At 28.1% G+C, this 13,147-nt stretch overlaps 1 protein-coding gene across 2 annotated transcripts in view; it reads right to left on the bottom strand.

Moving 5' to 3' along the window:
* The window catches only part of LOC113372307, an 81,582-nt gene that overhangs the window by 46,631 nt on the left and 21,804 nt on the right, over positions 1-13,147 (bottom strand). Inside the window, exons 2-3 of one of the 2 annotated variants that reach the window (XM_026612632.1) lie at positions 11,372-11,515; positions 922-1,028 (exon numbers count right to left, since the gene is read on the bottom strand). In XM_026612632.1, coding sequence (XP_026468417.1) covers positions 922-1,028; positions 11,372-11,515 — 251 coding nt within the window. Of the gene's footprint in view, positions 1-921; positions 1,029-7,945; positions 7,961-11,371; positions 11,516-13,147 lie in introns of those variants that run through there. The other variant, XM_026612633.1, reaches the window with a different exon arrangement.

Raw genomic sequence — 13,147 nt, 5'->3', positions numbered from 1 at the left:
TGAAAATTGTAAAAACTGGCAGTTGATGTGGGTTGTCTCAAAAAATTGGCACCTCAGTCTTGACATGATTTCAGCCCTCCTAGCCATCGGAAATCCAAATAAAAAGATTATTAATCTACAATGATGTCGCAATCGTCCGAACTAGCGATGAGCAACAATTTTATTTACAAATTGGCGACTGTTTGAAAAAAAGTGTTTTTTACTGTTTTTTTGAGTTTCTCGAATTTTTTAAAAATAGTAGAAATTGGAATTTGGGGATAATCCTAGTTCGGGCTACAGATAGATCTATAAACAAGACTCTCTGAACATTTTAAGTGAATCGGTCGATTAAAATTCGAGAAATCGTGTCAACAGTACTGAAAAAGTCTGTTCAGAGAAAAACGCATTTAAAGCTTTGCGTGAAGCCAAACCAGTATGGGCCGGGTCAGTAAAATGTCTATATCTCCGAAAATAATTCAAATTTTCAAAAACCTTCTCATACCCATATTCTTATATAGTTAAACTTCGAAAATATGAAATAAAAAAAATTGATTCTTTTGAATTTCTACACTAGAATACCCCCTTAAGTCAATTATTACACTAATCGGAAAACTCATGCAACTTTCCTTAAGACTAAATGCCACTTTCAATTACTTAATTAATTAATTGTTACTACCATGCCCAGTATTCATTATATTACATTTACATTATTTTTGACTAACTATGTTTGTAATATTACATGTATAGGTGAACTATTATCTATAATAACTCAATTTCTCCTCATCCATCGGTTTCCAGAAGCCGATACGAAAGTTGAAAATTCGATTCGGGTTTCAAGATTAATCAGTTTACGAAAGTTTCGTTCTTAAGTTAAGTAACGAGGTAGTGAGTAGTTTTCAGTTGAGGAGTAGGTATTTCAGATATGAAGTTTAATCAACTTACCCCGGGACCACTTCCCCTCTGCGATTCGGGTATAGTTCGGGATGCTGCCCGTAGCGCAGATAGACCTCCAGCTGTTGCTCGGCTCGGGAATCGAATGAGAAGTAAGTCTGGGGAGGAAGAAGATACATAGGTTTTACTGGAAAATAAAAAAAAATACTAACAAAATAAAATATTATTATCTTCACAAAAAAGGAGTTTATGTTTTCGCCTAAAAATCCGATTTGCCTATTTTATATTTTCTCCACGTTCCAAGCCTTTCCGAATCGAATGATACTAAATTTGGATAAAGTATGTGTGTGTGTATGCAAGTCGATTTTTGACCTTAAGTCGGCGTTTTCTCAAAAACGTCTGAACCGATTTCAAAAATTTAAAAGCCATTCTATGTAATTTGGTAATGAATTTTTGTCAGTTTTGCACTATGATCAGCCGAGTCCCTTTTTTTGTAAATAGAAGAAAATTGAAATTGATATTTATTTGACATATCATGAAATTGATATTTTGATATATATCATAGTTCAAGAGATTATACTAGAATATTATGGCCCTACGATAAATCGATAAATTTTAAACATTCATCAAACATTGAATGAAAAGTAAGTACAGGGATAAAGAAGCGAGAAGATGATACAGATGTTTTAACAAAAACTAAAAAATAAAAAAGTTGAAAATTGTAGAAACCGGCAGCTGATGAAGTGGGTGGTCTCAAAAAATTGGCACCTCAGTCTTGACATGATTTGAGCCCTCCTAACCATCGGAAATGCAAAAAATAAAAAGATTATTAATCACTGCAATGATGTCGCAATCGCCCGAACTAGTGATGAGTTGAATTTTTTTTTACAAATGGCGACTGTTTGAAAAAAAAGTGTTTTATTACTGATTTGTTGAGTTTCTCGATTTTTTTAAAATAGTAAAAATTGGAATTCGGGGATAATCCTAGTTCGAGCTATAGATAGGTCTATAAACAAGACTCTCTAAACATTTCAAGTGAATCGGTCGATTAAAACTCGAGAAATTGTGTCAACAGTACTGAAAAAGTCTGTTCTGAGAAAAACGCATAGTTTTGCGTGAAGCCAAACCAGTATGGAGACCGAGTCAGTAAAATACCTTGTATCTCCAAAAATAATTCAAATTTTCAAAAACCTTCTCGTACCCATATTCTTAGATAGTTCAACTTTGAAAACATCCCATGTAGAAATTAATATCGGTACAATATATTACCAATATCGGTTTTCTGTGGCCGTGATTGCCTATATTGCAAAAATATCGGCGAACGTCGGTTCTGTGATGATGTCAACTAATCGATCAGGCCAACGTCAGCCGATATTGAGGCAATAATCTCTATAAATGGCCTTGTCCAATATTGGTCTCAAACTAAAATAGAAATATTGATGCAATATTTTTTATCATCGGCTAATAAATATTGTCCCCAAATAGAAGAATAAATATTGATGCAATATTTTTTTATCATCGACTGATAAATATTGTCCTCAAACTAAAATAGAAATATTGATGCAATATTTTTTATTATCGGCTGATAAATATTGTCCTCAAAATAAAATAGAAATATTGATGCAATATTTTTTTATTATGGGCTGATAAATATTGTCCTCAAACTAAAATATAAATATTGATGCAATATTTTTTTATCATCGGCTACAAAATATTGTTCCCAAAGTGAAATATAAATATTGATGCAATATTTTTTATCATCGGCTGATAAATATAGTTCACAAATTGAAATAAAAATATTGATGCAACATTTTTTATCATCGACTGATAAATATTGTCCACAAATTGAAATGAAATTATTGATGCAACATTTTTTATCATCGGGTACAAAATATTGTCATCAAATTGAAAAATAAATATTTATGCAATATTTTTTATCATAAGCTAATAAATATTGTCCTCAAAATAAAAAATGAATATTGATGCAACATTTTTTATAATTGACTATTAAATATTGTTTGCATGTTAATTAATAATAAATATTGTTTCCTCAAATTCCTCAATCATAATTATTGTTATTATATTTAAAATGAAAAACAAAAATCTTATCTGGGATCGAACCCGAGACTACGACGTTAAGAGTCGGCAACGCTAGCGCTTAGCTATCGACTCAACAGAACGAAAACAACATACGCCAGATATATATGGCTGTAAATATTTAACCATGTAATTATTCACCCTTACAAATTAAAAGGTAAAAGATACGTAAAAAGTTTATTCGGACGAAAGATGCGGAATAAAATTACGAATAAAATGATATATAATTCAATATGTGTGTTCGTATAATTATTTTCAGATTTTTCAATTTTTCTTGAATTTTAGCACTGCAACTCGCCCATAGGCCAAACCGTTTGAAATACTAAGTTGTGATATGTGGAAGAAAAACTAAGAATTTTGAGACGATTCTAATGATGTATAATACTTTATACGGTTTCTTTATGAAAACCTCAAATGTTGAGAATAGTATAAAAATTCAGTTTTCCTCTCATTATAAAAAAGTTATAAATGTTACAGGGTAATTTATTTTAAATACTGTCCGATATATATAAAACTAATTGAAAACTTTAATTTTATTTACTCATACAATTATAAAATAAAAAAATAATAATAAATGGACTGGGATTTGAACCCCAAAATCAAAATCAAAAGGCTGCGACGCTAGCCATTACACCACCAAGATATACAATCTTGTTGTAGTAACTCACTATCCTGAACCGCAGGTATAAGGTTCTAGATCTTTCTATGCCTTCTATGCATGACGTATGCCTACAAGAAGCGACGCGCGTCACACGGCGCCTTTAATGCAAAATTGTTAATTATAGTATGTTTTAAGATACTAGTTTTGCTGGAAATAATCGAATAATATTTTCAGTTATGTGTAATGTGTAATAGTGTTATAGTGTACATTGTTTTCTAATGTGTGTAATGTGCATTGGTGCGAAATATATACCACAAACAAGTTTGGTTAAGTAAGCATTGTCTCTGAAAAATATACAATATTTCATTTCTTTGTTGTTACTTTGGATTAAAATACAAAGGTTTGAAAGTTCAACTTAATTTTACGTCATCTGATTTGATTTGGGATGGATAGATTAAGTAATAAGTTATGTATATCTAACATAACCTTAGTTTTAATAGACGAATTCTTTTTACTATTGGTGAGTATAATACTTAATTATGCGTTTATGCATTGTAACTAATAGCTATTTATTTTTAGAATAATTACTGCTAACTACATTATTATTAGTATCTCTAATAAATAATCGGAAACTAGCTATTCGAAATGTCAAAATTTGCAAGTTTTCAATAAAAATGGTAAGAAATGCAAGATAATTTTATTTTTCTCACTAAGGATTTTTATATTGATCAGGAGTTTAAACACATTGAGAAATCAGTTGTACATATTATGTGAAATATAATAAAATATAACATAATAAAATATAACATAATAAAATATAACATAACCTAATCTTTTTGAGTGAAGACATACTGCACTTTCATATTTATAAAAGGTAAGACAATACTTGTTATATATAATTATATGTCTCTGCATTTAAAACATATTCTTATTTATTTTCAGGTAATATTGTTGTAAGCGCAGAAAATAGAGAAACTGGTTTGCTTAGTAGTAAAATGTTATCGAAAAGTTTTTCATCAAAAGTTTGTAACTAAATAAGTTATAGAAAGGAAAGATATAAATTTTGACAGAATAGTCATAATGTTTGATTATAATAAATGCAATGTGGAATGTCAATAAATCTGTACATTTGCATAGCAAGATTTTAGACTATGATATGAAGTCATTATTTTTTAAGGTAAAAGTAGAGTCGAGTGCATTTTACAATCTCATTTTAACGCTTTCATAAATTATTCATATTGATAATATATAATGATATATTATAAATTTATTAACAAGGAATACGAGGTTTCAGATGACAATACAAACTTGGACAAAAATATTTTGGGTTATGATTGAAAAAGTTTCCCAGTCACTGTTCTAGACGATGAAATAAATATTTCATAATGGATAATAAATATATTAACAACAAATAAAATATGTTCAGATGCTGTGAAATGTTTTATCGAGTGATGATGTTATAAATAGTTAAGTTAATTTGCATTTATTACTTTTATTACTTTACCTACCTTACATTTGATATATATCACGTAAATTATAATCGAATAATTATTCGATTATAATTTACTTGATATATATCAAATGTAAGGTAGGTTTTCCAATGACTGTTCTAGACGATGAAATAAATATTTCATAATGGATAATAAATATATTAACAACAAATAAAATATGTTCAGATGCTGTGAAATGTTTTATCGAGTGATGATGTTATAAATAGTTAAGTTAATTTGCATTTATTACTTTTATTACTTTACCTACCTTACATTTGATATATATCACGTAAATTATAATAGAATAATTATTCGATTATAATTTACTTGATATATATCAAATGTAAGGTAGGTTTTCCAATGACTGTTCTAGACGATGAAATAAATATTTCATAATGGATAATAAATATATTAACAACAAATAAAATATGTTCAGATGCTGTGAAATGTTTTATCGAGTGATGATGTTATAAATAGGAAAGTTTATTTGCTTTTGTTATTGTTATAAAAAAAGTTTACTTGATATGTATTAATAAATATCTATTAAAAAAATAATCAATATTTATGACACTTTTGTGTTTTATAAATAATCATATTTTTAATGCAGTTATATATTTGTATCATTGTTTATATTTAATAAATGAATTTCCACAAAAACATTCTTAATAAATTTACGTATATGTTCATTTCAGAAATAAATAAATAAATAAATAAATAAATAAATTTCAGGTGTTTTATTGTTAAATAAATGACATTGATTTATGCGTTATATTATTTCAACTTCAAATCTTCAAATATTTGTGTAATATTTCAACATCAGTTATAAGTTTCAGAATAATTTAATAATTCAATAATTAATAATTCTAAATGTTTACCAGCTCTCTGTCTAATTGTATATTACCTTACCAACATTCAACAATTTGTAGGCAACATTGGTTCCAAATTTCCAAATATAGACCAATATAGACCAATGTTGGTTTACCTATATGGCCTCAATATAAAAAATGTTCAATTTTTATGACCAGCCGATATTGGTTTCAAATTTGACCAATGTAGATTTTATATTGCTTGTAGATTCAGACCATATTAATTTCTACATGGGATGCAATAAAAAAAAATCGATTTTTTTGAATTTCTGCACTAGAATACCCCCTTAATAGAAAACAAAACAAGAACATTAATTTAAAATCATAGATAAAAAATATAATATTTACTATAGATGAAATAATTAACAATAAGTCGTAAATACAGCCGCTTTGCCTTTACCTTAATTTTAATTGTTTACCCACTCCATAGAATGCCGACAATTATAACTGCTTTCAACAAAATTACAAACACGCCTTCACAAAAGCTAATAACATTTAAAAATGTTATTTTCTTATCAATGCGTTACTTATAAAACTGTTTATATTCATATTAGCCTCGTTTTTTAATAAAAACGAGGCATCCAAAAATATTTCACCTCTAGGGGCGAGGAAAAAAGTTGCACCTTAAACGCCTTAAAGTAAATATTTTGTAGTTTTAGATTCAGGTCTATGAAACTAGTGATAAATTTGAGTAGGTACAGAAGACCCTCTGTTGAGCACAGGAAACACAAATACTGTGCGAAGCAGATTTGTTTTTGTTGATTTTGCGGAGGCTTATGTAATCGGGCGTAACTCAGGCGACATTAAAACAAAGTATTTTATCTTATCTTATCTCGTGAAAGTCCACGTGAAATTTAAGAACAATATTAATTGGTTTGGTTTCTGCATTTTATTTGATCTTATGTCATTTCAAACTATTTCGATACATTTTTAACATTTTTTTATCTGTAAGTAAAAATTTATAATATCTAACAAGGCAATCGCGCTGCGTAACTCTTTTATAGGTGAAATATCGAAGCCTTTAAACACCGCGTCGCAGTTTAACTGATAAACATTTGTACGGAACCCATAGAAAAATGACCAAAATTCGAACTTATTATTAAATAAAATAAAATTAAATTTCGAACCGCTGTAAAATATTTGTTAATTTGATGTGCATTTGTTTAATGATCATTTTTTAATAAAAAATGACATTTTTTTAACATCCCATAGGGTAATCGCAAAAAATCGAAAATGAAAAATTTTGCATATCTTTTGGTTTCAAATATTTTTGAACATTTTGGCACACCTCAGGAAAAATGGATGTATGTGTGTGTATGTGTGTATGTGTGTATGTATGTATGTTTGGATACATATATACAGATTCAAAAAATTAAATTCACATTTTAGTTTAAAACTGTTAATATTTCATATGCGTTATTCTACTCGTAAGAAATATATCTCATTCTGCAATTCTTCTTTATGTAAACATTTCCCAGTGTTTTGAGTGATAAGATCGTCACAGTATATTATATGAACGAATAAATATATAGTAATTAAAATTATTTCTTTGAAAAATAATTAAAACAAATGTTATTAAACATTTATCAATATTTATTGATTATTGATTTTTTTGCTAGAATATTTAATTGTATGGAGAATTCCTTAAGGCACAATTCCACACACCACTAGTTACTTTATTTTATTGAATATCCGAAACTGCTGTATATGCCTTCCTAATTTTTAATTAGTTCTTGGTTTCGTTAATACAAATAAAATGTTTTTTAAATCATTTCATCAGCAAGTTTCCCCAATAATACAAATTGAATATATTAGCATTATTCAAATTGGTTGATAAGTGTTTTCAAAATATGTATCCAAACACATACATAAATTTTTTCTAAGCTATGCCTAATATTTTTTGCGATTCTCCGAAAAGTAAAAAATAATTTACTATCATTGTTAGAGCAAGTATAATATTTACCACCATATATAAAAAAAGAATTATAATTAGATCTTGAACACGACCGTTCTGCCTTTACCTCAATAATTCTAATTGATTCCCCGGCTCCATAGGGCGACGATTGTAACGATTTTTAACAAAATCACAAACACTATTAACATTTTAAATATTTAGTTATTAAACTGTTCATATTTATATTAGCCTCGTTTTTTAATAAAAACGAGGCATCCAAAAATATTTCACCTCTAAGGGGCGAGGAAAAGAGTTGCATCTTAAACGCCTTAAAGTAAATATTTTGTAGTTATAGATTCAGTTCTATGAAACTAGTGATAAATTTGAGTAGGCACAGAAGACCCTCTGTTGAGCACAAAAATACTAAAACTGTGCGAAGCAGATTTGTTTTTGTTGATTTTGCGGAGGCTTATGTAATTGGGAGTAACTCAGGCAACTTTAAAACAATATATTTTATCTTATCTAGTGAAAGTCCACGTGAAATTTAAGAACAATATTAATTGGTTTGGTTTTTGCATTTTATTTGATCCTATCTCATTTCAAACTATTTTGATACATTTTTACTATTTTTTACCTGTAAGTAAAAATTTATAATACCTCAAAAGGCAATCGCGCTGCATTAATCCTTTATAGGTGAAATATCAAGCCTGTAAGCACCGCGTCGCAATTTAATTGATGAACATTGGTACGGAACCCATAGAAAAATAAACTAAATTTGTACTTATTATTAAAATATCTGTAAATTACCTAATAATTTTAGGTGCATATTATGTCTAATGTACATTTTTGATAAACAATTTTTTTTTTACTTTTTTTATTGGACCGCTAGATATTACTTTCTAAAAATTTTATCAGTTCTTGGTTTTGTCAATACAAATGAAATATTTTTTAAATTATTCAAGCCGTTTTTGGCACCGTATCTTTGGCAAACTACTGGACCTGCCTTTGTCACAAACTCATCAGCATGTCTCCCCATTAATACAAATCAAATATTTTTTAGTTATTTAAATTGGTTGATCCGTGTTATCGAAATTGTCGACGAAAATTTGTATCCGCACACACACACCCACACACACACATACATCATTTTTTTCTAAGATATGTCAAAATGTTTAAAAGCCTTTGAAACGTTAGATATATACAAATTTTCATTCACCATTTTTTGCGTTTACTATAACTTACCATGCGAAATGTTTTCTAGAAAATCACAAACAAGTTTTCACAAAATCTACGAACATTACGGAAACGTTAATTATTAAACTGTTTATATTTATATTAGCCTCGTTTTTTAATAAAAACGAGGCATCCAAAAATATTTCACCTCTAGGGGCGAGGAAAAGAGTTGCAACTCAAACGCCTTAAAGTAAATATTTTGTAATTATAGATTCAGGTCTATGAAACTAGCGATGAATTTGAGTAGGCACAGAAGACCCTCTGTTGAGCACCGAAAATACTACAGCTATGCGAAGCATATTTGTTATAAGTCATAAAGACACAACTTACAAAGAAGTTTGTACTTATTTTACCTGTTGTGTTCTCCCAAAGTTTGCTATAAATTAGATTGATTTTGAAAATGTGTTATATTTTGTATTTTCTGGAGTAATTAATTTTGTACAAGTTTCTTGAATAATTATTTTAATTTAGAACAACGATTCTGGAGACCTCGGCTTATATGTAAATACAATTTTATGTCTGCAGTAAACATTGTAAAAAGTAGTTCAAGTTGCTGTAGGATATTATGATGCAAAAAAATATAATTTATTTAATTCTGTATAAATCACAACGAAAATTTTAATTTTAATATAGTTGATAAATTACAGCGAATATTTCAAATTGGTATTTAAATTATAAATAATTGAAACGCTGAAAATATATATCAAAAAAAAAAAAACTATCTGTAACTATAAATGACTAAAAATGGAGTGTCCGTTTGTATTATTGAATTTACAGTTTTTTAATATTTGCATATGAATATAAATAAAGTACATAAGCAAACTAACATATTTTAAAAATTTAGTCTCCTTAAAAAACCTCCAAACCAATTTTGACGAATTTTTTTGGAAGGTAACTTATGTAATTGGGCGTAACTCAGGCAAATTTCACTTTATAATAAAATATTTTATATTATCTAGCTGAACCCGAGATTTTGTCTACATGGAATAAAAAAAGTCTTATCAAATTAAATCAAACTCTTTTGCTACATTTTTATAATTTTAATTATAAGTTAGGTTCAATATTCAAATTTGAATTTTATAATTGATCAAATTGTTATATGTTATTTCATTTAGTAAGTAACGTTTACAGTTGTATTTTTCCCAAAATAAAGATTTATTAATTAGATTTTTAACAGAAATTAAAATTCAATAATTAAATAAAATTAATTTTCAATAGTAATAATTGAAAGAAAGTCAGATCTCTTCAAAAACACGAGGAAAACCAAAAGAATTATTGTAATAGCCTATAAAATCAATTGTACAACAATTATTGTATACATAAAAAAATCAATAATGCAGAATTTTTCAAGATTTTGTTAAATTCATCGCGAAAAGAAGTCACAAGTACAACTCGTTTATTATATAAATTATAGTGTTATAAAAGTAATTATATAATTATGTGATAAGTTTTGAAATTACTTATATAATGTAATTATTTAAGTATATAAAAATGCACTCTAAAATAATTTTACTGAGAGTCATTTCCTAATTGAAGTATAAATGAAATTCCATAATTTTCTAGAATATAATTCTGTAGACATTAGTAAATTATGCAAAAATATCGAGGATAAATTTCAGAATGTAGAAATAATTACTTGGGTAATATGATAGGTTATTTCAGAGGTAATTTCAGAAAAATAGTGAATTTTTTTTTATAATTAAGAATTAAGAGAATTATACTGTACGTAGTTCGATAGTTGTTTTTTGATAGGTTCTATGTACTTGATGTATATACTTGATGGTACCGCATTTTTCAAATTGACTAAGTAAGATGTATGAGTTGTATTTTAAGCATTTATGAGTATGATATCACAGTTTCTGATTTTATTATAAAAGTGGTGGATCAATTATGGATTTTTGTTATTATGGAAATTTATTTCCCTGTCAGCAAAAGCAATGCGTGGGCCAAAGAGATTCTTGTATTACAACTTACAGCCATAATTAATTTCCATACATGATGGTTTTGACATTTGGCTCGTTACATCGGACTCTTGGTAGTATGGCCTGGGTTATATGTGAATATGACGCCAATTATAAACTTTGAACGCTCAACTCGACGGCTCAGTCGACCATGGTTAGACAACATTAACCTTAGAGGATAAACTTTAAGCAACAAACTGGGAAACTTACAATCTAAAGGTATCAGTATATTATGCGAAATTGGAACATTCTTGGCACTATAAATATTCAAACATGTAATGATCCGCAAACACTGGATAATGGAAATGTGATAAATTTTGATAACTAGCCATGGAACAAATAGAAATAAATATATTTACTTGATCGGTAAAGTTATCTGTGTGGAATAAAACTCTGACATAGCTGGTTTCACTGATAAAAGTTTGGGGTTGTTCAGCTTCTCCACAAAATTGTCCAGGCTCACGTCGATTCGAGACATCTGTCTTGGCATTTCCATCGACGATCTGAAACAAGTGTAAAAAAATCATAAAGCTAAAATACATTCTAAATTTAAACAATAAAAAATATTTAATTAACTTCCCGTAGGATAAGTTATAGTAATGGACCAAAAATCGAAATTGAAATTTTTTACATTTCTCGACGTTTTGAAGGTTTCTGAACATTTTGGCATACCTCAGAAAAAATGGATGTGTGTATGTGTGTGTGTGTATGTATGTATGGATACAAATTTTCAGTCACGTTTTCGGGCGCACGGATCAACCGATTTGAATGGTTTAAAAAACATTCGATTCCTATTAATAGGGAGATGTGCTGATTAGTTTTTGGCAAAGGCAGGTCCAGCCGTTACGGAGATGTGGAGCAAAGAGTGCAGAAAATAGAAATCAAGTTTATGAAAGAACGGATCATCTGATTTGTATGATCCAAAAAACATTCAGTTCGTAATGATGGGAAAAAATGGTTATTAGTTTTTGGCAAATGTATGCCCAGCGGTTTCGGAGATACAGAGCTAAATGTTAAAAAATAGCAGTTTCTGAGAGAACTAAGCGTCCGATTTAAATAATTCAAAGAACTTTCTGCTTGTCTTAACAAAATAATTGATTTTGAAAAAAAAAAAATTTGTACCAACTTTTTTTTTCAAAAAAATTTTTTTTTATATATCGAACATAATTTAGACTTTATCTTTAATTCTGACTATAGTTCTAATATACTTTAAACAAATAATTTTAACTTTGCAATTTAGTTTATACAATTCTTTTTCAATTTTCGACAATATTACAATATTAATAATAATCTATTTGAAAACATTCAGTATTCTTCGAACATTTCGTTACGGTACGGGAAGTTCCAGCAATTTGCCTTAAGGCACGATGACATACACCCCACTAGTTTATATCTTATTTGGAAGTGTAAGCTATGTGCTAATCAAAGAACATCCTTACTACAAAACTGTATAAATATCATTTTATATTTCCTATTAACACCACAATAGCTATTTCTACTAATGATGATAATATATAAATTTTTTGTGTATTTTTTACAAAAATGCATCAGAAAAAATGTATATCAAAGAATAAAGTATTAGTTATTCAGTTTTTATAAGTTATTGTATCAAACAACTTTGTAAAATATGTATATTTCTGTTAATTATAAATATGTAAAATATTACATGTGTAATAAAAAGCTAAATGACCACACGCGCAGATGCCATGAATAACTTAAAAAAATGTCTTGCAATTTTTTAACACAATTCACTCTTTCTCTATTAATTATTCATTGTTTACACCTTTGCCAGAGTAAAGATTGAGTGAGTATTTTTAACCCCACCCACATGTATGGTTTTATAAAGGTTATATAAAAAAAAAATCTGTTGAAAATAACTTATATTGAAGTCTCATAAACTAAACAAAAGTGCTCACAACAAAAAAAACTAACAACGAAAGAAAATACTTTTGTTATGTATTTTTAAACAGTGCCTTTAATTTCTCAATAGCAACGTCTTAAGAATCAAGGTGAAAGCTGATTACACATCTAATTCCCTATAGATATATTGTTGTCAAAAAATACTTAACTTTACTTGTTTTTGAGATATCGTGTTGAACCTCTTTACCCACGGAGCTTCAAACACCTCTTTACCC

The sequence above is a fragment of the Ctenocephalides felis genome, unplaced genomic scaffold (genome assembly GCF_003426905.1).
Source record: "Ctenocephalides felis isolate EL2017-DRISC unplaced genomic scaffold, ASM342690v1 CF-g0.4_SCAFFOLD_01604, whole genome shotgun sequence".
Classification (NCBI taxonomy): domain Eukaryota; kingdom Metazoa; phylum Arthropoda; class Insecta; order Siphonaptera; family Pulicidae; genus Ctenocephalides; species Ctenocephalides felis.
Note: the sequence above shows the minus strand (reverse complement) of the source record. Positions and strands in the feature narration are given on the sequence as shown.